The following is a 25,770-nucleotide window of genomic DNA, read 5'->3' on the forward strand; positions in this document are numbered from 1 at the left end:
GTACTTTGTTTCAATCACAAAATGTCATTTATTCACAAAAACAATGTGCAAAAATCAAACAAGGTTCATTTGTTAATTTCATGATGCGAATGTCACTCTTTGACACTAATGTTTGTGCAAGTGCAAGATGATGATGTGCACGTGATTGCATGTGTGTGTGTGTGTGTGTGTGTGTGTCACTGAGGGTGTGTGAGGCTGGTGAGGGCTCGCAGTTGCAGCGGCATGGCAACGTTGGTGTCTCTGTGCCACTGTGGTGTGGTGATATGAGGAGATGGGGTCAGGACGCTCTGAGCCACGCTGGGCGCCTTCAGCAGCGACCACAGCTCCTCCCCTCGGGTTACTATGGCAACAAGGTCCTCTTCATCAGAGCACCAAGCGACTGACCCGCCTCTGGTTACCGTTCTTAGCTTGGAGAGGAACAGAGACACCCTAGAAGAGAAACAAACACACAATTAGAAGCCAAACAAATTTTCAAAAATGTAAAAAACAAAAAAAAAAAAAACAAAAAACTCTGTTACCTGGGTATGAGGTCATGTGACCGTGATGCCAGCTTAGCAAGAGCGCTCATTAAAGTGGTGATGACTCTAGGGGCAGGGCAAACTGTTCCAGGAGGGGTTCCGGATGAAGTGATCTCAAACAGTACGGCCTCCAGAGTTTCAAAGCAAGAAGTGATGAGACTCACAGAGCAGCGGCTGTCACATGACACAGAGAGGTATTCTCCCAGCACCCACACCTGGAAATCAAGAACGTTTCACATGATGGCAGAGTCACATTTTGGCACATTTTCAAAGATGAGAACCAGAAAGGATCTTTAAGCGCTCTTCTCTGCAATCCACTGTCTCATGCAAACACACAGAGTCATTACCACATGTGTGTAGAGTTCTTCTTTGCTGTAAACGTTGCCAGGGATTCCTGCAAACTCCAGGAGCTCGTGAGACTGGTCCACTACCAGAGAGGGGTGGAGCTTGCACATCCTCAAAAGATGGCAGCTGAACACTCTGCAGAAACAGTAAGAGAAGGATGGAGTGATGAGTTTGGGGTAAAACTGAAGCTTTTTTTTCAGACTTGGGATATATGACATTGCTGTTTCATCAGTCTGTTAAAATCATTCAGACATAGGTCACTTTTATGTTTTGTTTTGTATGCGATAAAAGACTGAATCTGAACTAATAGCAGCTTAGCAAACAGTCCATGTTGCAGGTATTTCATAAACTCAGAGGAAAGACTCCCTACAAACAGCTGAAAGCAACAAACTGAATTTCAGCTCCTATTAATGATTTGTCAAAATCCAGATTTAATTATTAGTGAGTCTTATTAATCTGACCTGGTTCAGACTCTTTCTTCATCGCAGCTTTATTTTATGGACATTTCTGTTTGTAATAGATGTCAAATTATAAAGCAAGAATACACACAGAGCCTTTAAGACCGAAAACAGCAGTTTTGTTCCCCTGGATGTTTTAAGGATACCTGTGTATCTCTTTGATGTATGTAGGGATGTTAAGGAGGATGCTGCTTCTCTCCAACATCACCAAAATTAAATGTGCTAAAAGCTTCTCATCAGCCACCTAGAACACATAAGATAGAGTTATAAACATCCAGTATTTACCCTAAAACACACATTATAATAGACATACTGCAATTACAGCTGTAATAAATTAATAAAGAACGTTGAATCTCTTCACCGTAACTACTGTGTTGAAATAAATGTGCAACAGCACAGGAATAGTCTGGGCACACTGAACAACTCTCGGCCAGTCAGCAGCCTCAGCTAGCAGATCATGGAGCGTGCTCAGTCGGTCAATCGTGTCGCCTAAAGAGGGAGAAGCAAAATTATAATGGTTCTGTCAGCTATGTTAGCAGAATAAAAGCGTTTTTCCCCAGCCCAGGATTTAAAGGTACAAAACAATCTGTGAAAATTACAGCTAGACAGTTTCAACGACCACAGGCTACATTTCTTGAGAAGATTAGTTCTGCTTTTTTGTATAAACAGTTCCTATTTCCAAATGCAAAAAGGAGGAGATATCCGCTCCTATGTCATAGCTACATCAAATGAATTTCATTTATTGGCATGAATGCAAAAGTAAACCACAGTCTTACAAGGATTTCTAACATTTTCTTGCTGGCAGTTGACAAGACTGACACCTCTCTCATATCGATCCATCTCCAAGTATAATGCCTTTATCTGGGAAAAGAAGTACAGTTGTCCCTTGCCATATCACGGTTCACTTTTCAAGGTGTCGCTGTATCGTGGATTTTTAAATTGCATTTGGTATCACGGATTTTTTGGTATATCACAGGATTTAACAGTATATAGGTATTTCTATCTATTTATTATTGTGGTGAGCTGCGTTGGAGAACAACACTGGAGAAAAGAGGTCTGCCTTTTATGCACTCTGTAGCTGGGAGATACTTTTATTGTGACACACAGAAGTCTATGCTGTCAAAATGTGGCAGGAAGTCATCAAACACACTTCACACTCACGGTTCTAACAATATAACACTTTAACACAAACATAAATGACAACAATGACATTTAAACCCCCAACACCCTGAACTCCCATGGTGCATTGCAGCCAGCTCTGCAATTGCTACATTATTTAAATTATTTTTGCTGCAAAATAAGCATTTTCTAGCCTAAAAAAAAATGAAAACAATATCAAAAATATATCAAAATATAGATTGAAACATATACAAAGAATATTTAATCGAAATAAAATAGTGTTCAGCGCTGGGCACTGATTGGCTCAGAGACTGTAGCATCAGTCTCATCAGTCTCCTGTGTGTAGCTGCATTCAGCATCTTGTTCATTTCACGGACGTCTGATCGCTGCGCATAGTGTTGCTCTGCAGTGTGTGGGGAGGGTTTAGAATGCCTTAAAGTATGTATAAATAATAAAATAAGTATAGTCGCTACTTCGTGGATTTTCGTCTATCACAGGGAGGTCTGGAACGTAACCCCCGTGATAGACGAGGGACCACTGTATTTCCTAAAATGCCAAACTATTTTTTACTTCTGTGACTGTCATCAGTACCTGATCCTGCCTCCCCTCGAAGCATGAAGAGGAAAAGCCCTCGAAAAGAGGGATTTCGAAATGCATCCAGGGACAGGAGGCCACGACCGCCTGGCTCAGAGATGGGCAAACATGTAGACCTGCAACACGTTAACACACAGACTCAGTGAGGCGGGGATATAAACTGTGAATGCAGGAGTAGACTGTATCGATGCTTTGTGTACATGAACCTGAGCTGCAAGATCAGTGTAGCAGAGAGACAAGGCAAATCCAGCAGTGTGTGGAGCAGCTCCACTGCAGTAGCAGGTGTAACCAGAGAGGGCAGCAGATCCACAAAGTCATCCACTACTGCTGGACTGTCCCAGGCTAGAAACTACAGACAGAAAGATGGTGTAAGCAGACAATAGTCTACAGAACCTGTGTGAATAAGATACACAGTCAAAGTGTAAGCACGGGTTTTCTCACCTTCAACAGGTTCGGGAAGAAGTGTGTGTACTGTGGAACTCCCAGCTGAAATTTCTCAAGGTTCAGCCGCAGGAAACGTAGAAGCTCGTGTGCCAGGAAAGGGTCGCTGAACAGCTCAGCAGGAAACTGGCCAAACACCAGCTTCCACACACTCTCACAGTCCACCGCTGCCATCTCACCTAAACACATTCAAGTCGACATTTAGCCTTTTAATGCTTATGTATGCACGACATTTACAAAACGAAAGCGACAACTGTGGAGCCATCGGAGGCTAACGACCATTTACGAATACAGTATTCACAAGTGACTCTATGACAGTTATGAGCACATATTGATAAGTATGCAAAACCATAAATTTTAAAAGTAACTGTGCAAAAATTCAACGTAAAATGCATCTTAAAAGAGTATTTCTGATTTCAGTGACAGAAGTATTGCACAAATATTGACCAAACTGTCAAAAATGAACACCGTTTAAGGAGGTCATCCATCACATTGTGATTTTATTGGGAGCCCAGATTTTTCCTCCTCTGACCCACAGAAAACCTATCCAGGAATTAGTCTGATTCTTAGCCGCTGTGAACATCTTCATTCCAAATCTGGACCAGATACAGCACCTAACCTTTGTGCTAAACCTGTACCATTTAAATTCTATGGATTAACTTACTATGCAACATACAAGAGCAGGAAAATACAGAAAGACACATTCAGCAACACTCAATTTTTTAAAAATTCTTCTTGGTTTTTTGTTTGCATACCGTGGTTGAGGTAAAACTGTGCTATGGGCAGCAGGACTCTGGCAAATGACAGGTCAGCGCTGAGGCGACCAAAGAGGGCTTTAATGAACGGAAATGTTCTGAAGACCAGCGAGGCATCCTCAACACACACACAGTCTAGGATGCACACTGCCTCGACCAGACACTAAGACAGGAAACAGGACAAGTACAGTGAAGAAACAAGTATAAAACCTGGTTTACAATGTTACATACACTGATCAGCTCAAACTTTAAAACCACTGACGGGTGAAGTAAATAACTATGATTATGTTGTCATAATGTAATGTTCTGCTGGGAAACACTGGCTCCTGCTATTAAAGGAGATGTTACTTTTAGACATTTGCTCCTTCCTTTTAATCGGACAGCAGCTGAACAAGTCTGCTTCATGTCTGAATGGGCACTCTGCTCACTTTTCTGTCAGATCAGACGCACTAACATCTCATGAGGTCACAACAAATAAGCATATACAAGATCACGACACACTTGGAGTTGTGAGTTTTGGGGAGATTTCTTCCATATTTTAGCACCAGTTCAGGTCCATAAACATCACAGAGAGTAAAATATACATTTTAAAGTCATAAAACATCTTTCTCATTCACTTCATTTTACAATTCACATATTTTACAAACTAAAATGTCCATAAAAATCAAATTTTACTGCAGTGAAAACAGATTGCAACAAGTCAGATTAATCAGACTCACCAGTAATGAATGTAAGCCAGTTTTTAATAAAACCTTAACTGGAGCTGAAGTTTACTTTGTTGCTTCCAGATGTTTGTAGCAGTCTTACCTTGAAGTTTATGAAACACCTGCAGCATCAAACAGCAGCAGGATCCATATGTTTGTCTCCAAAGTGACAGAGTTGCGCACATTTATGCATGCATGATTATAAATTAGCCCCAAAATGGAGACAGGATGGATCATAATCAAACAGCAAGTCACGATAGAACGAATGATGGAACGAACAAACGATAGAACGGACGAACAAATGATAGAACGAATGAACAAATGACAGAATGAAGGAACAAACAAACAAACGATAGAACGAATGAACGAACAAAAGATAGAACGAACGATAAAACCAACGAAAGATAGTATGAAGGATAAAACGAATGAACAAATGACAGAACAAAGGAACAAATGAACAAACGAATGAAAGATAGAACAAACGTAGAAACGAACAAATGAACAAACGAACGAACGATAGAAGAACAAATGAACCAACCAACAAACCAATGAAGGACAGAACCAACGAACAACAGAACCAACGAACAAACAATAGAAAGAACGATAGAACGATAGAATGAACGACAGAATGAATGATAGAAATTCACATCGTGTACTTTTCTGCACTTCTGACAAGTGAGCTGCTCAGGAACAGCTCAAGGAAGTTGAAAAAGAACCTAAGGCATTGATTACACTTGAAACTCCTATGATTCTAAGCATTCGTTGATCCATGAAGGCCCCACCTTAGCGCACACAGAACCTAAAGGCTTAGCACCTTCAGAGTTCCGTTATCGATGATTCAAAGAGCCAGAGTCAGTTTTGCCAAGTGTTTGAAACTGATTTAAACCCATACAATGTATAGGAGTTAGGAAGACATGCAGGATTCCTACTTTTTAGGCCTTTGTGCTGCAGAAACTGAACCGGAGTGCGTGTATAAACTTACAGTATTTTTCAATAGTCATAATAAATGATATACAGGCTCACCGCTTTCTGCAGTTCTGTGTCCGTCTTCTTTTGTGCCTCTGAAGGAAAGAGAAAAACACATGAGAGCACACACTTACACAGTGTCCACATATAAGACATAGACTTATTGTGCATGAGCAATTCTACAACATGACTCACTTCTCTCTCAGTTTAACGTGCACAAACACTCACTGCGATCACTTTGTTCGATGAGGCGCTGGCAGTATTGGAAAGCCTTTTCCCTCAGACGCTCCTTCGGAGGCAACAGTCGGCTGGAGGAGGAGGTAGCCGAAACCATAGAAACCACCGACCCGTCCACCTCTGACCGGTCATCTGGAACAGAGGATTTGTGATACAGCTACCAACGTGAGGTCTGTTCCTGTCCCTGCATTTGAGACAGCCGCCGTCCTTTCTGTTCCTGTGTCTGAGAGAGTCTCCACTGTTCTGGAGTGTGCAGTGGGTCTACCAACATCAAACCCAGGGTCCTGTAAGCTCTTTAAATTTAAAGCTTTAAGATTAGTTTGTTGTTGGGTGGTGTCCAGGTAGCTCAACTGTTTGAGAGGGTGACCCGTAAACAGGGGCTATAGTCTCCGACACAGAGGCCTGGGTTCGATTGCAGCTCACGGCCCTTTGCTGCAGGCCTTCCCCCCATTCTTCTTCCTACTTTCCTGTCTGCCTCTCAACTAACCTGTCCAACAAAACCATAAAAAGGCCAAAAAAACAACTTAAAAAAAGATTAACTTGCTGTTGACAATTACCGGTAGATGTGGTTATTAGAGAGGGTTAATACAGCGATGTTTACCACTGACTACAACATAACAAAATAACTGTTGAAGTAATATTAGAAGATTGCAAAGTAATAAAAGCAGCCATGAAAACTGTTAACATCCAATCAGAAAAGTGTTAAGAGGAAACACTCAGAGGTAACTAATGCCATAATCGTCCTTGCTATGTACACTATTTCCACACCACATGCAGCATGTAGCTCTGTGGCAGCTTGTTTAGTATACAGTATACTGACAGGGCAGTTAATTCACCACAGTGATTCAGTTACCTTTAGAAATCCATTTGGAAATTTAAATGAAAGCAAACAACCCACACAAAAAAGAGCAAGTGGATGTCAGAGGTCGCAGAAGAGAATTTCTATTGATAGATCAAGTGTAGTTGTGAGTCATGATCATATTAAGTGCTGGAAGATGATCTTTACTGCCCCGGTGTTAAATAGAAAAGGTAGGAGTGAAGCTTATTTATTGTTGCTGAGATGCAGGCGCATGCAGGGAAGGTCCATAAACTCTAATGTCTTACCATTAGAAAAGGAGTGGGAGAGGCTGAGCTGTGACCTGTTTGCTGAGGATGATGAAAACACAGAGCAGGTCATCTGAGAAGAGCGATATGAAGGAATCACAGCCTCCGTCATTTACACTTCGAGGCAGATGTTACTTAACAGGCCAAAATTCACGTATTTGTTGTTTAGTCATTTTCCTAGAAAGGTTTTCATTTGTCTTTTATGCATACAAAGGTAACAAATGATGGTAACAAAGGCCATTCATCAATCATTAATTCATAAAACTACATAAAAGCACTGGAAGGCTGCGGTCAGCATGTACTGGAAGGTCGTACCAGTTTCTATGGTGCTGTTGCCATTGGAAACAGAGTGGTAGGTAAGAAGCCAATGGTGCAGCATGGAAAAGGAATAGACGTTCATCCACTGATCTTCTGTAAAGCCCTGTCCCACACACAGTACAGTGAAGAAATCCCCCGACACCATCCCATCCAGCTCTGCTATAGGCACCGGCTGACCAACAAACAAACAAAATAATACAGGTAAGACTGACCAGGAAAAAAGTTAAGAATTACACAAACTGATCTCTGCATTTTACATAATTTGTCAACTGAACTATACGCGCTAAAAATGAATGCAGATTGGTCACCTGACGGGATCTGGGTCCTGTGAAGAATCTCCCTGAGGAAGCTCCACCTCCCTGTACGATACTAGCATAACGTAGCCAGTCCACAAGCCTTTTACTCAGGAGGGTTATGTGATCTAGAACCAGTCAAGAGTGGAGAAAGGTCAGTGTGAAAACTTCCAATAATGCATAGAACTTTACAAAACAAAGGATCCTGTGTATGTATATATATATATATATATATATATATATATATATATATATACATATACATGAATTCTGAGCTGTCTATTTTAGCTTTGCTTTTGATTAGCGGGAAACCCATTGTCCTACTGTCACCTTCAGTGAGGCACTCTGGGCTGTGTGTGAGGATGGTGTTGAGGACTGGGAGAGTGTGCATTAGCGAGTGAGCTGGTGCTTCAGATGGCCGGTTGTCCAGACCGCGAAGGAGCTGAGCGCAGACAGACGAAAGATCAGCTCTGGTTCCAGCCTGTTGGGGCCAAAGTGTGAGAGAGACAGAAATTTGGTAATTCATCTGAAAATGGAACAGGCTTCCTCAGCATCCATTGCATAATATGGCATCCATCGGTGACTATTTAATAAATGCCATCAAAAACAGCTTGTTCTGGAATTCTTATAGACTGTGGTACTTTTTGCTGTAAATCATCAGAACAAGCTCTTTTACTGTTGAAGGGTGTTTTAATAATAATTTTAACTTAACAATAATTAATCACCTGAACCCTAAAATCAGCCAGCAGGTTTGAGAGACAAGTTGTCTTCAAATAAAGACCAAATTATACCATTTATCAGAGCCAGAAACTGTAAAAGCAGGAAGGCAGATCAGATTTTTGCCAACTGTGCATGAACTAATCACGTGTAATGAGGTTTATTGGTAGGAACCAGTCTATATAAATAAATATATACTGCTGTTTAAAAGTTCAGATCACTTAGAAATGTCTTTATTTTTGAAACAAAAACTGTTTTATTTAATGAGGATAACATTAGATCAATCATAAATCCAGTCTAGACATTGTTAATGTGGTAAATGACTATTCTAGCAGGAAACGGCTGATTTTTAATGGAATATCTCCATAGGGGTACAGAGGAACATTTCCAGCAACCATCACTCCTGTGTTCTAATGCTACATTGTGTTAGCTAATGGTGTTGAAAGGCTAATTGATGATTAGAAAACCCTTGTGCAATTACGTTAGCACGTGAATAAAAGTGTGGGTTTTCATGAAAACGTGAAATTGTCTGGGTTCAACAGTGTTATTTAAGATTTGGGCAAAAAAACAACTGTTATCATAAGATTCAAAGAAAAAACAAGTGACTCAGTGGTGAAAAACAGTCACATGACACAAATTCAGGAACCCTTCATCTGAATGGTTGGCTTGGTTTAGACAGAGCAGAGATGGGACAAGTATGAAAACAAATAAAAAATGTAAGCAGTGAAACATCTCTACTGAATGCAGAGTCACTATTTTTTTCCCCAGTATTGGACTTGTGGACACTTGGAAAAATGTGGAACATGTTGACTGCATTTTATTTTTTATTTTGACAAAATAAAATAGATGACTTATGATGGCTTAACAAGACAGTTCCATTTCTGCATACCTTTGAAAGCAGCAGAGCAGCAGTCTGGCTGTTCAGTTGTCCAACGTTCTCCTGGATGTAGTTCAGTTCCTCAGCAGAGAGGGGTGGCATCTCTCTGAGCACAGCAGAGCTCAGCACCTGAAGCTGCTCTACAGGTGACGACAGGAGGGATAATAGTCGTGTCCGAAGCTCTGAAGGCAGCCTTTGTTGACAACAACAGAGGAGACATTAGAGGCCAAAGAAAAAGAACTAATACTGGATATTAATTACACGAGACCTAAAAAAAATATCTACTGACGCAGTTCAGAGCTTGTGCTGTTTTGTTAATCTGATCTTTATTAACTATCAATAAGTGAAGGGCAAGGCATAAAAACTACTGTAAGTGCAAATAAGCATGAAACTGGGAGAAAGTTGCCCTATGAAGTGTAGAAAATGCAGCCCAGATGTAAAGGCTTATGACTGAGCAGCTGAAGCTGAAGATTCTTTCTTAATCACTGACAGCAATGAGTGCTTATAATAAAAAGAAGTGAGAGGGTGGAATAAAAGAAAAAAAAGGTGATCAACAGCAAAGAAGCATAGTATGTGAAAAACTAGTGAATCAATTCACCTGAAACGTAGAAAGTAAGTACAGCATTAGCAGCTCAGGGATATATATGGAGAGTTGATTTAACACTTAATAGAAGAGTCGGACCATTAGATGTCAACAACGCCATTTTGACTTGTCGTAATCTGTGACTATGACTAGTGATTATTTTACAGATAACATCACTCTGACTGGTCAAAATCACAGTTACAGATGTCAATAATTCATTTTGGATTAGTCAAAGTAATGGCTGCAGATATCTCAAACATAAGACTATTCTGATGTCTGATGCATGACGCTGCACATGCAAAGTTTCCCGTAGAATATTGGTCTGGCAAAGCATTTGAACAGTGTTAGTAGAAATAATGACGGCTGCTGTGTAGGATAGGACAGTAGAAGAGCTGATCAGCAAAAAGTTTGTAGAGACTAACACCTTTGTTCCTCAGAGACTTGTGGTAAAAATTTACTGAAACTTTGGCATAAGCTCACTTGTCAACTTGTCATAGCATCTGATGTAACTACAGACGTCGGTAAGACTCTAATTCAAGATATCAGCAATTATATTTTGACTAGGCAGATTTTTCAGTTTGTAAAATATCTATCTATCTATCTATCTATAAAGGAAAATGTGGATTCTTGAATTCAGGGAAAATAAAGACTAGAATTATAAATAGTCAGAACTGAACTGTAGATATTAGAAACTGGAATTACATCTGGTCTGCAATCAGCTGCAATTCAAACTGCGGATATCTGTAATGAGTCGTGTAATTTGTCCTGGGAAGAACAGCATTGTGAATACCTGAAATGTTACTTTTGACCATGATGAACTGAGTAAGATGGATCAGCAATACAATATTCACTACCTTAGACTGTTACGGAAATGTCACCCGGAGGCAAATCTGCTGCAGACTTTCTATTGCTCCATGATAGTGTAACAGTGTGGTATGCCAGTTGTCCAACTAGTGACAGAAAAGCCCTGCAGGGGGTAATAAGGTCAGCACAGAAAATAATCTGCTGCCTCCTGACATCCCTGGAAGACATTGCAAACTCCCGTGGTCTCGACAAGGCAAAGAAGATCCTGTCTGATCTCTCACACCCTGGCCGGGTCTCTTCCAACACAGAAACACTGCATGTTGGACAAACCGGCTGAGGAATATTTTTTATCTGTGGGCAATTGGGCTTTAAGATCAATGTAGTAACCACCATGGATACTTCTGGACAATTGTTCTCTTGGTCAAACATGGGACAGAGCAACTGAGTGTGTGTACATGCAGACTTTTATTGCTCTTTCTATTTATTACTTCTATTATGTCATGTATGTTGCATATTTGTATTTTTAAGTGCACTATGGGGAGATGCTCCAATCAATTGTGTTTTCAATTTTTTGTACAATGACAATAAAGTCTATTCTATTCTATTCTGTTCTATATTCAGTCTAGCTATGAAATGTTCAAACGGCTGGGTCATGTGAGTGCTAGCTCTTACGTTCTGGTGTATTTGGTGGCGGAGAGGATGAGGTGAAGCCTCTGCAGGGAATCAACCGTCTCATGGCCGAGCTCCTTCCCCTGCAGCAGCTTCACTAGTCTGCTGTAAAACTTCTGCAGCTCAGGCTCCTGAATCTCTCTGGAAATGACACACACAGGTTATTTTTATACCTTTAAACACCTTGTATCGATGGCATAACACCACCTAAATGACTGACATGGTATTAATTCCATATATGACAATTCATTAATAGTTTAGGTCATTTATCAGTTAAAGTAAAACCAACATGTTATGACAGCAAAGTTTGTTTCTCTTTTGTGCAACGTTATATTATTACAAAGAGAAAATGCCTTAAAATTAGCAACAATTAATAAATAAGCATTCACTAGCTGTGGTAATGGACATATTTGTTATTTCTAGTCCCAGCTGCCATAAAAAAGCCTTAAAAAATTAACATGAATTTGAGTAACAATGCAGAAGATTTTAACAGGTTAGCTTTAGCCTCATTAGCTTAGCAGAATAAATGAAAGCAGCATAAGAGAAGAGATGAAGGCGATAAAAAATTATATTTCAATACCTTGCCTGTTTGATTAAACTCTCCGAGCCGTGAGAGTACATTTTGAGGGGAAGCCAGGGACAACTCTGTTACATCTGTCCGCTGCAGGAAGTAAACAGTGCGGGTAATAATAGAGTCCTGACTGGAATCACATGACGTGACTTTGGTTCCGCTGTTGCTGTGGGGACGTTATAGTGGGTAACACTCATGTCGCTGCCACATGAGCCCTGTTAGTTTTCTGTCTGAGTCCAAAGACTGTAAATAAAAGATTGAGCAGCTTTCTTTTTCTTTTTCAACAGAAATTCCATTACAGTACAACAGTCAAATAAAGTACCTACAGTGGTGGATACACAGTTTTTTATAGGGGTGTTTTTTTTCCCCCTATATTTGGCACACAGAAAATCACTGTAACCCAAATGCATTTTTTATTTTTTGATCACTCATTTCTTTCATTTTCTTATGTAGACAAAATGACCACGTAGAAGCTTTTTGCAACCTCCAGTTAATAAAAATTTGTAACAGTTAATTAGAGTCTTCTTTTTAAGTTATTGATGAAGGTCATTATATAATTACTATTTAAATGTTGTAAATACACCGTCTAGTTGAGACATCACACTTTGTATGTCCAACTTTTAGTTTTCTTTCTTTTGACTGCAGGTTCTGAGTCAGTCTTGCATTGTTCAACAGTGTGTGCCACTTGTTAAGTGTTAAAAAATAAAAAATGAAATCATACACAACTTTAAACAAAGTTAGTAAGTCATACAGAGCAATATTGCAATCTCACTTAAATCTTCTGGCAATGTTTTGCAGGAGATGATTTTAAACTTTTGTGTTTTGTTTTTTTTGAAATTCTACAGACAGGGTCAGAATGTCTGAAGTTTAAAAAAGGGGAAGGGATGGGGTCAGTCTTTGCCTTTTTATTAACTATGACTACTGTTGATAGAGTGAACATTTAACAAAAGACCATTTTCTGTAATTGGGACCAAGATCTTTTAAGATTTGAGTCCAGAAGTTATTTGAATAAGAACAAAAAAATAAAACAAATGAAAAGAAGTCTCAACCTCCCTTTGCCAGAAAGAACATAAAGGGGAAACATCAGCTCTAAAATTGTGAATAAATTAATTGCATGAATTGTAACTGTGCAAAATTGGAAAGACTTTGAGGACATTAAAAAATGCTTAAAGCGAGAAGGGTCTGATCATTGTGTTTGATGAACTCTTCATTTGCAGCAAGGTACACTAGAAGCTCAGAAATGTGCACAACATAGCATCTTATTTTTGAACAGATTACTAACACATCTATTACATGCACACATATTTATTTAAGGAGGTGTGCTCCTCCTTAAATAGTGTTGTCTCCAGCAGGGGTAGCCAACACGGTGCCCGCGGGCGCCTGGTTGCCCGCAGAGACCATGTGAGTTGCCCACCGCACCTTCTAAAAATAACACTAGTCACCATGAAATTCCTTATAAAAAATTATAGTTGCTGTTCTTTTTAAATCAAAAATACTTACATTAATGCAGATTTTAAATTACAATATTTATTATAATTTAAAAAAAATAAAATAAAAAATGTCTTCGGTGTAAATGAATTTTTTCCTTGTCCGAGTCAAAGTTCACTGCGCATGTCCAACTATACGTCACTCTGCTGAAGCGTCCGGGCGCAGACACTTTGGGAAGCTAGCTGTGGTTTTTACCCCCAAAACATGACAGAGAAGTGAAGGAGAAAACACTATTTTCACGATGACTGGGAGGAAGAGTTCTTTTTCACGACAGTGAAAGATAAATGTGTCCTATTTGCGGGGCGACTATTGCGTCGGCAAAGCGGCACAATGTGGAGAGACGCTAATTTAGCCGCTACAAAGCTTCCATGCTAACTAGCCACCTGGTAGCGCACACAGACTGTATGCGCACTACGGACAGGAAAAGCCCGGGACTTAAAGCCAGCTTTGACATCTGCTACACGGCCAAAAGTTTCTTCGTGGAGAAAAATGTACCATTAGAAAAGCTTGTTTCAGTGGCGACGGACGGGGCTCCTCCATGACGGGTCGCCATGCAGGCTTCATTGTACGATGCAGAGGTGATCCAGACTTCCCAACATTCCTACATTAGCACTACATCATTCACCAGCAGGACATATGTATGTACAAAAGTGGCCGGATTTGATCATGTGATGACTCGTGTCGTGAAGATCATAAATGGCTCCAAAGCCAAACAACCAGGACATTGAAGGTGCTGCTGGAGGAGCTGTCAGCTGAACATGGTGACCTGTTACTACACACAGAAACCCCATGGATCAGCAGGGGGACAGTTTTGCAGCGTTTTTTTAGTCACTGTTGGCCGAAGTTAAAGAGTTGATGCATGGATTCTTGCCCTTGCATTTTGACGGACATCACTGGGAAACTGAACCAACTGAACTGTGAGCTGCAAGGTAAAGGTAAGACATGATAAGCTCTGCAATGCCAGGCTTCCCACTAACACACATTTACAGACAGAGAAAGAGGTAACATGTTGTCATTCAAAACACCGTGCCATTACACAAAAATGTGAAAAATAATTTGTTGAAAACATGTAATGATTTGTTGTTATGATTTGTTAAAAATGTTGCAATGCTGGTGAAAAATGCTGGTGATTAGTACTAATGTGATAGGATTAATTTCAAAATGTGGAAGAGTTGATTTTTTTTCTTACATAACTGATAATTTGTACAAACATGGGACAGAGTTCATGAACTGTTCAAAAATGTTACAAAGGTTGTGGTTTGCACAAATGAAGCATGATTTGATGACAGTTAATGATTTCCTAAAAATGTTAGAAGTGACAATTTGCACAGAATTTTAACTGGTGTGATTTTGAACAAAATGCTGCAAATATGCTAATTCATACAAAACTGTCAAGAAAGATATTTACAAAAGTTTCAAAGATGGGATACCTCTGACTGTGTGTGTGTGTGTGTGTGTGTGTGTGTGTGTGTGTGTGTGTGTGTGTGTGTTTCCTACCGTCATTGTTGTGGAAATCGTTAATGATTACTGTAAGGAATACCTAACATAAATGTGATCAGACAGTCTATTTATATATTATTTTCATTATTATTATTATTATTGTTTCAAGATGATGGTGCAAGTTTGCTATTGAGGAAGTTTGTATCAAACAAGGTGCCTTTCGTACTACTCAGTACCCTTGAAGTTGCTCTGAGGTTCAAAAAGGTTGGTGACCCCTGATCTACAGTGACCAGCAGAGGTCCCCACATGTTTGTTTAAGTTACTTTCACCATAACTTTATAATCTACAATATGATCAAACCAATGTTCACTTTTTATAGCTACTGTTTGTCGTTGGCTGCTTTATCACTCCTAGGCTGTGGTTTTATAGTGGACAATCAATCTGCCAAAATGGTATTGATCATCGTTGTATTGATCTGCAGCGTTCAGGCCATTTATTTTGGCATTAAAAGCAAAATAATAAAAGCCTTCCTATAATGTGCTGTAGGTATGTTTGTGCGCTAGTAGTCTCTAAAGTAGGGTCTAACTAGTCCATGTCACATAGTATTGCACATTAGAATACACAAAAGATACCAAAATGGGAAATTCCCTGATATTAAATTATTAAACTGTTAATTTTTTAATTTCATTCTATGATTTTCTACTTGTAAAATATCCCTAGCTTTTCATATTAGCAGCGTCCCATATGAACCCTGGTAACACCCAAACGCACAATCATTTTATTCATAAACTTATTTATTCATAAACATAAAGTAGACTGACCCTGAGATGGACATTCAGAGTTTTGGTTCCAGAACAGCTGAATAGAATGAGGTTAGCATACTCACTCCAAGCTAAGTACATATGTGAGTAACAAAAAACAAACAAACAAAAAAAAAGGCCATCTTCAATGGCAATGAGTACATATGCTAAAGATCAGGGGTTCTATTTAAATGGAGCTGAAAGTATGAAGGTATCTCAGTGCTCATGGTAACTTATTTAGGAGGCACTTAGTTAAAGTTGCTACATTTTAGTCAGCATAGTCCACTAATGCGCATGAATTTTCCTGAATAGATGATGAATCTGGTTCTCTGTATGCTGTACATTAACTTTGATTTTATATACATCTCTTCAGCTACAACCCGACGAGCACAAAATGATGAAGATGAAAATATGACTCCAACAGGTAAGATATAGTTTTATGAACCATAGAGTCAGTTAAACAGGTAAAAATGATACAAGTGACTTTTAAATGAAAAGAGGTCCAACTTACTGTACATTTTCAGATGTCTCTTTAAGTTGCATATAAAAAATCTTGCTCAGCAGCATCATGGCTACATTTCCATGATTTTTTTTTTAATCACTCTGACCTAGATTTCTGATATATCACCATAACCAACAGTAAAAACGTACCATTATCTAACTGAAGGGCTAACTAACTGACTTTGTTAAACTAATAACGTTATATTATGCTAGTTTGCATTATCGCTAACAAACTAGCTAGCTTGAATTCTTTGCTAGCGCGGGCTAAACATCCCTGCTGATGTGACATTGATATTTATGTCAATAAAAACACAAATCATCACAGAACACATAATATATAATAGCCAAGCAGCAGCAAAAGATATTTATTATCATTCTAAAAAGCTAACTAGTTGAGTTAGCTTTTTAGAATGAATTTTAAGTCCGCCACTCAGCTATTTTGGGAGACTTTGTTTTAGCCTCACCCACAACAACTGTGATTTGTTGAAAGAAATACAAGCAAGTCAGAACATTTATTGATTTATGTATTTTTACTCCAATAGCAGAATGATAGTGTGGTGCAGCTAAACTATTACGTACCACAGAATGGGCTGGCTAAGCGAAATTTAATGCTAAGCTAATAACATTAAGCCCTATTACATTGTTGTGGCACTAGCTAGCTAGCTTAAACTTTTCGCTACTGTAGGCAAAGTGTCCCTGGTGATGATAGTTTTTGCCTTTCATTTAAATATTAGTGAGAATAAAGGTGAATTCTCTCTGTTTGTGATTCGTCCTAGATTCATCATTTCAAAATTAACTGCCAACATTTAAACTCCTTTTAAGACAACTAACAGTAACTTCCATTATGTAACTTTTACTTTGCCAGTCAATATCTGACTATATAATCAATCTCATATGTTGTTTTAGCTAGTATTAAGTTTGCATTGATCAAAATGACTCTTATGGTAACATTTTTCCCCAGTATCTTTTCAAGATAATCCATTTAACTTACATGTAGTAACCAAAAAGCAAAATTGTAAGTTTAGCATTGATTAACTGTCAATAACGCAGATTTTTGCAAATGGTTAAAAACCAGTAGTCGATCAGCTTTATAACAGCTGAGGATGTTGTGTCTATATACAATGTTTTTTAATGTGACAGCTGAAACCTTATCAAGCTTTTACATTTAATTTACAGTTAAGAATCAAAAAACAAAAGCTGTTAGTCCAGCACAGATTAATGATCAATAAGGCTGATTTCTGACAAAGATCAAACATCAGCAGTGGTTTAACCTTTTAATAGTTGAGGATGTTGTGTGTAAATTGACATTGTGTATTAATTCGACAACTGAAACTCCATCACTTCATCAGTTTTGTGTCAATTTGCTGCACTAAGTTCTAACAACACAGTGGTCTGTAGACCTAATGACCTGCTAAATGATATAAGCATGCTTTTTGTGTACGTGCTGATGTTCACTATTTGAAAGCGAAAGCTGTGGCACGTTATAAACTTAGAATAAGTCCTCATCAGAGAGTGTGAATTGTTAGGAACTTTGCGACTGTGTGTGTGATCAGAGACGCAGCACAAAGTGAGATAGGCCACAGAGGCTTCCTCACCTCTGTGAAGTGAGTCTGTTATTTCCATCTGAGCTCTCGCCGCCCACCTCCGCTCTCTGTCTGCCTCTTTTCTCTGCGTCTGCCTTATCTTTACCTCAGCAGTGAGTCGGGGCCACAGCTCCCATGCGCTCTACACTCTTAAAAACTTCTCTTTCTTTTGGATAAATGGAGACAACCTGAGCTTTGAGGATTTAAGGTGGAACAACCGGTTTTGTGAATATACAAAAAAAAAAGAAAAAAGAAAAGCAATCAAAAGAAGCTAGACTACCACACCTTTAGGCCAAGTTTGATTTCCTTTGGACTCTTCTGACTTCATATCAGGTAAGGGAAATACTCCCAGTCGCACATGTCCTCTGCATAAGTGGGTCAGTCTATTTGGAAATAAGGAACTATGTTTAAAAAGTTGCCAAACAGGCTTATGAACGTGCGCCAATGTGAGTGGAAAACTGAGAAGTCGCACAGCCTCAGATCACCGCAGCAGTGACAGCCTGTCAGAGCCGTGCTGTGTCACAGACAATACAGCTAGGATTAAAAAAATCAACACTGCACCACCTATCTAATGCTTTCAAAGGCTATTTAATTCTTCAAATCAGTTTTGCACCACATGCTATCCCTCTTTATTCAAATGCTGCTCATATCAGCAGAATATGTGATTACTGAATGGGGTTTATTTTGCCCTCATCCTCCTGAACCGTACGTGGGCAAAGTTATTAGTTTGGTAGCACAGCGCCTGAAATTCTGTCATCACTTATCTGGCTTCATCAAAATGTTTGGGATTCCAGCAGCAGGTAGGACAATGGAATCCACTGAGAGTGAGAATGAAGGACATGCAGAAAGGCAGAAATACACACAAACATGCATCATTATGCATTAATGTGTGCATTTTAAATGGCATTGTTTAAGTGAAACTGTCGCAATATGACTGTAAGCACAAGAAGAGCACCGTCCTACTACCACTGTGCACTCACGTTTCACATTTCGCAACTAGAAAAGAAACAATGCAACTTCTAAAGCTGTTCTGATGAGAACAAACAATAACATGAAGGATTGGTAAAGCGTTCATTAGCTGACTTTGCTCTTCTTTTATATAAATCATACAAACTGCATATGTTGACCTTTAGAGTAGCTGGACTTGTGCCTCCCTCCACTGTATCCCTCTTCCCTCAGTCTCCACAGACAAAGTCCAGATATCAAATTCCTATAGGCTTCAGCTTTTCAGACAATGGAGCCTTTATGACAGTTTGTGCACCTGAACGAATCATATCTGCCTATCAGCTAGCTGGCCAGTTGGGCCGAGGCCAGCACGATGATGGAAGAGATTATTGGATCATGGGGCCAAGTCTTGTGCACATGGACAAATAGATTTCAAATCAAAGTCACAATGTGAAACAAAGCAATTAACAGATTGAAAAAGATGCAATTGAGAATATACATAGAAATGCAGCATGTTTGACTCAGTGTTTCAACTCAATGGATGTAGAAGTTCACGCCGTCTTTTCCAGGACTTCAAAACATTTCATCACATCATTTAAAAATATTTGTCAGAAAAATTTCTATTAGATTATATTTCCCCCAAATTTCCCCCCAAATTCTTCAGCCCTGACACAGGCATGTATTTTGATTGTGCTGAATTACTAATTTGTGAGAATCCTGAGATAATTCATGTCTGACTCAAACAACATAGTAATTTATGAGCTATAGAAATATGCAGAAACGCAATATGGACTGTACCTGCTATGCAATGGAAGGTTAAATGCTCTTTACTACTCTGGTGAATCAGATGCGTTTGATACTAGATAGGATCAGTGGCGCTTTAATTTGACGTGCAGTGTATGAGTAAGCGGCAGTGTATGCACTGGAAAAAATGCCCCTCTCAAAACAAGAAACAAAAAAATTATTTCAATTAACTTTTAGCTTGAAATAAGTGAAAAAATCTGCCAATAGAACAAGTGAAAAATGGCTTGGTAAAATTTCTTGAAATAAGATATGATATTTAGAATACTGAGATCTTAAAAGCTGGAAACTCATTTTAAGCTATATTTTACCAGGATTGTCAAGCTTAGGTGTCTCAAAATAAGCCAGACATGCTAAGAAAAAAAAGCAGTTTTTCATTCAAAAATAGATTTTTGCTTTCATGTAAACTCCTAATTTGAGATTTATTAACCCTCCTGTTGTCTTCATTTACAGGCACCAAAAAATATTGTTTCCTTGTCTGAAAAAAATCCAAAAATTCAGCAAAAAAATTCCTCAAATTTCTGAAAATTTGCAAAGACTTCAGGAAGAAAATTCCAATAATTCTTTAAAAGTTTCCCTTAAACGTTTTATTTAAAAAAAAATCCCCCAAATTTGGCAAGAAAATTCTTGTAAATATTTTCAAAAAATAAGAACAAATCTTCCAAAAAAAATCCTAAAAATATCTAAAGTGATTACATATATGTCAGTAAAACTTCTCATATTTTCTTTAAGAACATTCCCAAAAAAATCTACCAAAATCCAGCGAAATTCCCTGGATTTTGGTTTATTTTTTTGTGGATATTCTTAAGAAACATTTTTAACATTTCTTTTTTTCCACCAAAAAATATTCAGCGAGTTCCCTAAAATGTTGAAAATGGGGACATCAGAAGTTTCACTGTGAAAATATACTTTTTTCCACATTTTCAAACTTTAAAACAGGTCAATTTGACCTGCAGCACGACACGGAGATTAAACTTATTTTGAGTTACTTGTAAAATTCAACTCAAAACAAGATAATTTCAAGATTGTTTGACTTAACAAGATATTTAAGATGTACTGTCTTAAAACAAGTCCCTCCATCTTGCTGAAATGTCACTTGTTAAGAGAATTTATCTTAGATGAAGTGGGATGAGACATTTTGACTGAAAATAAGACAAATAGACTTGGTAAGATTTTGAATTTTTGCAGTGTGGAGTATGTTAGATTAACATTGTGAAAGACAGTTTGATTTCTCTGACGTGAGTTGATGAAAATGAAAAAAATGGGCAAATCATAAGCGAGATGGATGGTCACTAACAGAAGGTTACAAACTTTTACAGCTACTTCATCTCTTTTCCAGTGCGACCCCCTAAACACTGAACGATATGAAAGTTATTGCCTTGTTTTCAGGATTCCAAGTGATTGAAGCAGCAAAAGCAGTAAACAGCTGATTGAAATTTAAAATATTAAGCAATAAACAGTAAAGTTATGAAACAAAATTCATATAATAAGGAAGGATAGATGTGCAAGAATATAGATTGCATCAACACGCTTTAACCACAAGTGTTAGTTACTTGTCGTGTTTAATCACACATACAAAAAGCTAATAACAAACGAATAATACTGATAAATGGAAGCATAAGCAGAACAGCAAGATGATATGAAACATTTAAGTGTTTTTGTTTTACTTTTCTTTGTTCTTGCCATCTTTAGTAAAAGCTAAAAGTAATTATTTTTTTTACCTCATCCATGTGATGTTTTTTAATGTGCTAAAAGTCACGTCATGGAAAAAAGCAATCAACCCTTGTGACTGAGTAGCAATGAGTACTAATGACTGTCTTTAAAAAAAAATGAATGGATTGGAGCTTGAGCACATATTACAGAAAATCATCAAAATAAACTTTCAGTTAATTAGTCTGTGCCACAAATCATTTTATTTTATAATTTGTACAGCACACAGAGGCTGTGCCATAGATGCAATAGGAATGAGTCGCCTCCAGAGACTTTAATGTGCTACCTAACCTGTGATAAATACATTTGAATGTTGTCATATTGAGCTAATGCACAGTTAGCTTGTGAGAGAGTTTGTGCTGTATTTGGGAATTGCATTTAAATATAAATAGCTCAAAAATATAATCATTGTCAATATTGTTTCACCATCTGCCAAGATTTTTTTTTTAAATTTTTTATGTTTTTTGTTTTACCTTGGATGTACATTTCCACCCACAAACTGCAGTGTACTGACAGCAGTCTTACAAACACTGATTCAGGCTTCTGGTGTTTCAGATGCAACAAACCTAAGGTACCACTCCTCTCAGCTTGCAGTGTGTTGCTTTCTGTATCATTATTCTTCTTCGGAATTGTTTTAAAACTTCCAAAATTTGCAACTTTGCTCCACAGAGAGGAGTTTTAACTTATTTAAACATGTCCATATTTATTCATTGACTTCACACTCCACAGAGCTGGAGTGATCCTGAAAGATTTGGGGAATATATCTAATTGTGATTTTATTGGCAGTTTATGTTTTAAAGTCATGCTTTAGGCGAAAAAAAGAAAAGCTTTCTTTATCAGGATCCAGGAAATGCTTGGTTTTGTTGGGTTTTCATTTGTATTTTTGTTAGGTTTACTTCCAAATTTGCCAGGTTAATCTCTGTTATTATTCATGCTGGAGAGTCTCTGCTTGATTATGTGGTATAGACAAGTAAAGTAGTATTTGGGTCAATATATAATTAAGTGAGTTTTGAAGTCCATGGGATATATCTTGCATACATTTTTAATAAAAGTAAAAAAAGAAAGTTTTTTATGTTCATTATGATCATGTCTTTACAAATTCCATAATTATTTATTATGGAAACAGTCACTTAATAATAAAAAAATACTGGATAGCACTAACATGTCAACTAAATAATGTCCCAATTTACTAACAACCACCTTCTAATTAGCTAAACAATAAGAAAGAGCTTATTCAAAAATTGTTTTGATTGTGTTCTTTTTATTATTAAGTTGAGATAATCATGACAGATATTTCTTTTTTGGCAATATATCAAATTCCATATGGGAAATAACAAATCTGTGTCCAAAATCAAATTATATCTGTGTCCGAGAAATCACTTTCAACTAAATTACCCATTACAAAAACACCTCTGAAGGAAGTGTGTTAATTCCAGATCACATGACCTGCTCCACATGATGTCAGTTCCTCCTAAAGAAAAGACTGGCCAGACTCCAAGGCTTTCTGAGTTATTTAATATAAAGTAGTGTGTGAGTCAAGTGTGGATTTATGGCATGTCAACAGGTTTACTACAATATCTTTAGAAATAACTTTCAATTTAAATTTTTACTCAATTGTGTATATAATATTTAGAAGAATCTTTCTGTAAAAATGCCATGTGGTGTTTGGTTATAGGCGGCCATGTTGATTTTAGGCCTGAAAACAGCAAAAATATCAACTATGTTACAAAAAATGCTGCAATTATATATTGACCCATTTTATATAATTGTTACAGGGTTTAAATCATTACTATTTACATCACTAGGGTAAATTCACACCGTGAATGACACTATAGGCTCTTTAACCCAATACTTCCACTTTATGAGATTGTTTGTAACATCAGTCATTTTCCTTTTAACTGGAAAACACTTTGGTGCAGCAGCTGTTGTTTCAACATTCAAGTCATTTTGCTTCTTTACTTCAAAGGGTTAATCTCAGCAGTCATTATTGCTAATACAGGAAACGCCGACATACTCAGATTTAACATAGACTTGTATATACCAAATTCATTTGTGTAGTGGGGCTTTCTAATTTTCAGACTCTGGTCTAAACAAATGGAAATAAGACAAACTTCGATTTACATCAGCAGTTTCACTGTGCTTCCAAAACTGTCTGTAGTATTGTACCCAGTCATTTTCTTAATAGGTAGCACACTTTACTGCTTTCCCGCACAGTTGCAGTATCATTTAAACAGTTTTATACTGAATTTAAAGCCTGATATATGAAGTGAAATATTGACAACTGAAAGCATGTGACGTCTCATTTTAAAAACTGTCACTAATTATAGAAAGTAAAATTGTCCTTTATATGAATACAGGACAAAAAAAATCTAATTGTCATTTGTGTTTTTCAAAATCCAAATATCCTTAAAACCTTACAGTGTACATGGCACTGAAAGGAAAAGGCTTAAGAATACACTGCAAATGATGTGCATGCGGAACAAACTTCTAAAACAGACGATCAACTCCTCCGACCACAAAACTATAAACAAAAGCGGCTGACTGAAGCGACTAAAAGAGAACAGAGGAAGAGAGATTCTACTCACATCTGGTCTAAAAAAGGAGGAAGTAAGGACGAGCTTTCTCAGTAATGAACTCCAAAATAAGAGAAGAGGAAACATGTGTGTGGTTACTGCAGGGGTCTGTGTGTGAGATGTGTGTATGCTCAACATGCATGCACTGTGTACTTCTGCATGTGCACGAATGCACGAGTGTGTGTTGGTCTGGGTGTTTGTGGTTTCATCATCTGCAGTGACTGTGGCGGCGTATGCACACTGTAGATACAAATAATAGCTTGGAGTGTTAAGAGGGTGCGATATTTCTGTCGGCATCAAACTGCATATGAAAAAGGAACAAGCAAATCGGCGATTTTACTTATTAACTGAGCATACATGCTATCTGAAAAGGAAATAATATAATAAAAATAATGTTACAGAAAGGAGCTGAATTGTACCTTTGATGTATTCACATGCTGACATATTTGCCTACAACCAGAAACCAGTGTATGTCATTGCTCTGCTGTGCAAAAGCACAAGCACATATTTTTCATGCACAGTGTAGATGAGAGTATGCAAAAGTGTGTGTGATTGTGTCTATTTACGTAGCAGTGGCGTTACACAGCCTCGATTTGACTAACTGTTGGCTGCAAGTCACAATGGAGGATTGTAATATAACCCCACTAACCAGACAGCATGCAAATGCCAGAGACGCATGGACAGTGTGTATGTAAATGGTCTGGTCTGCACTGGTATAGCGCTTTTCTACCCTAGTGGTACTTAAAGCGCTTTACAGAACATTAACATTCACGCACACATTCACATACATCAGGAGAAATTTCACAAAAAGTGAAAAGAGAGGCAAATGAAAGAAAGGTGTCAATTGGTTAAGGTTTATATTTCTAAGTGAGGTGAAGAATGTGTTGGACCCAAATCAGCAAAATCCCCTTCTGAGTTGGTTCTGTTCCACTTCATGAAGCCTCATACCACTTCCTTAATCCTCATTAGCATCGCAGGGGGGCTGGAGCCTATCCCAGCTGACTTAGGGTGAAGAAAGAGGTCCAGGTTAAACATACCACTAAGAGAAAAAGGCTTAGCAATACACTGCAAATGATGTGTACGTGGAACAAACGCTGGACAGGTCGCCAGTCTATCACAGGGCTACACACAGAGACAAACAATCACACTCACATTCACACCTACGGACAATTTAGAATTATCAGTTAACCTCAGCATGTTTTTGGACTGTGGGAGGAAGCCGGAGTACCTGGAGAAAACCCACGCATGCACAGGGAGAACATGCAAACTCCATGCAGAAAGATCCCAGGCACAGGCTGGGACGCAAACTAGAGATCTCCTAGCTGCAACGTGACAGTGCTAACCACCGAGCCACTGTGCAGCCCCCTTATATGTCTAAATTATCATATCGCAGAGAACATATCAGTTGTAAAGATTACAACTAGTGCTGAAGTATTTGGTGAGAATAGACAATTGCAATTTTTTCTGATTTGACACACTATATGTCCTAAACTGCAGGCTTTCACTGCAAAAACTCAAAATCTTGCCAAGTCTATTTGTCTTATTTTTATTCAAAACGTCTCATCCCACTTGATTTAAGATAAATTCACTTAACAAGTGACATTTCAGCAAGATGGAGGGACTTGTCTTAAGACAGTGCATCTTAAATATCTTGTTAAGTCAAACAATCTTGAAATTATCTTGTTTTGAGTTGAATTTTACAAGAAAACTCAAAATAGCACAACAGCTGGTTTCACGAATTGACTTGGCCTCCAAATTTTCCAGATCTCAATCCAATCCAGCATCTGTGGGATGTGCTGGACAAACAAGCCCGATCCATGGAGGCCCCACATGGCAACTTACAGGACTTAAAGGAT

The 25,770-nt window shown here is 38.2% G+C and overlaps 2 protein-coding genes across 4 annotated transcripts in view; one reads left to right on the forward strand and one right to left on the reverse strand.

Moving 5' to 3' along the window:
- Positions 1–14: 14 nt before the first annotated feature.
- On the reverse strand, positions 15–12,216 carry ap5z1 (adaptor related protein complex 5 subunit zeta 1). 2 transcript variants are annotated; one of them, XM_023294766.3, is made up of 18 exons: positions 12,083–12,216; positions 11,506–11,643; positions 9,459–9,639; positions 8,183–8,333; positions 7,868–7,980; positions 7,557–7,731; positions 7,242–7,283; positions 6,129–6,269; positions 5,958–5,995; positions 4,231–4,393; positions 3,476–3,654; positions 3,241–3,383; positions 3,032–3,150; positions 1,683–1,810; positions 1,468–1,565; positions 866–998; positions 519–733; positions 15–429 (listed from the first exon to the last, which is right to left on the reverse strand). In XM_023294766.3, the coding sequence occupies exons 1-18, from the start codon at positions 12,121–12,123 to the stop codon at positions 177–179; spliced, it is 2,451 nt and encodes an 816-aa protein (XP_023150534.2). In that variant the 5' UTR covers positions 12,124–12,216; the 3' UTR covers positions 15–176. The 2 variants fall into 2 exon arrangements, with proteins under 2 accessions (XP_023150534.2, XP_023150535.2); XM_023294767.3 differs by lacking the exon at positions 7,242–7,283.
- Positions 12,217–17,956: 5,740 nt separating this feature from the next.
- The window catches only part of card11 (caspase recruitment domain family, member 11), a 28,613-nt gene continuing 20,799 nt past the window's right edge, over positions 17,957–25,770 (forward strand). For both annotated transcript variants that reach the window (XM_055004980.1, XM_055004979.1), the window contains exon 1: positions 17,957–18,218. The gene's annotated coding sequence lies outside the window, so the exon portion shown is untranslated. The remainder of the gene's footprint in view (positions 18,219–25,770) is intronic.

The sequence above is a fragment of the Amphiprion ocellaris genome, chromosome 19, assembly GCF_022539595.1.
Source record: "Amphiprion ocellaris isolate individual 3 ecotype Okinawa chromosome 19, ASM2253959v1, whole genome shotgun sequence".
Taxonomy (NCBI): Eukaryota; Metazoa; Chordata; class Actinopteri; family Pomacentridae; genus Amphiprion; species Amphiprion ocellaris.

What these genes read in the sequence shown, in the direction of transcription:
- ap5z1 (XM_023294766.3), bottom strand. Translation starts at nt 12,123, where the DNA reads ATGTACTCTCACGGCTCGGAGAGTTTAATCAAACAGGCAAG. An exon ending in ACACAGAACTGCAGAAAGCG is followed by an intron (nt 4,394 to 5,957) that starts GTGAGCCTGTAT and finishes TTCCTGTCTTAG; the next exon opens with TGTCTGGTCGAGGCAGTGTG. An exon ending in TACATCAAAGAGATACACAG is followed by an intron (nt 999 to 1,467) that starts GTATCCTTAAAA and finishes CTGTTTCTGCAG; the next exon opens with AGTGTTCAGCTGCCATCTTT.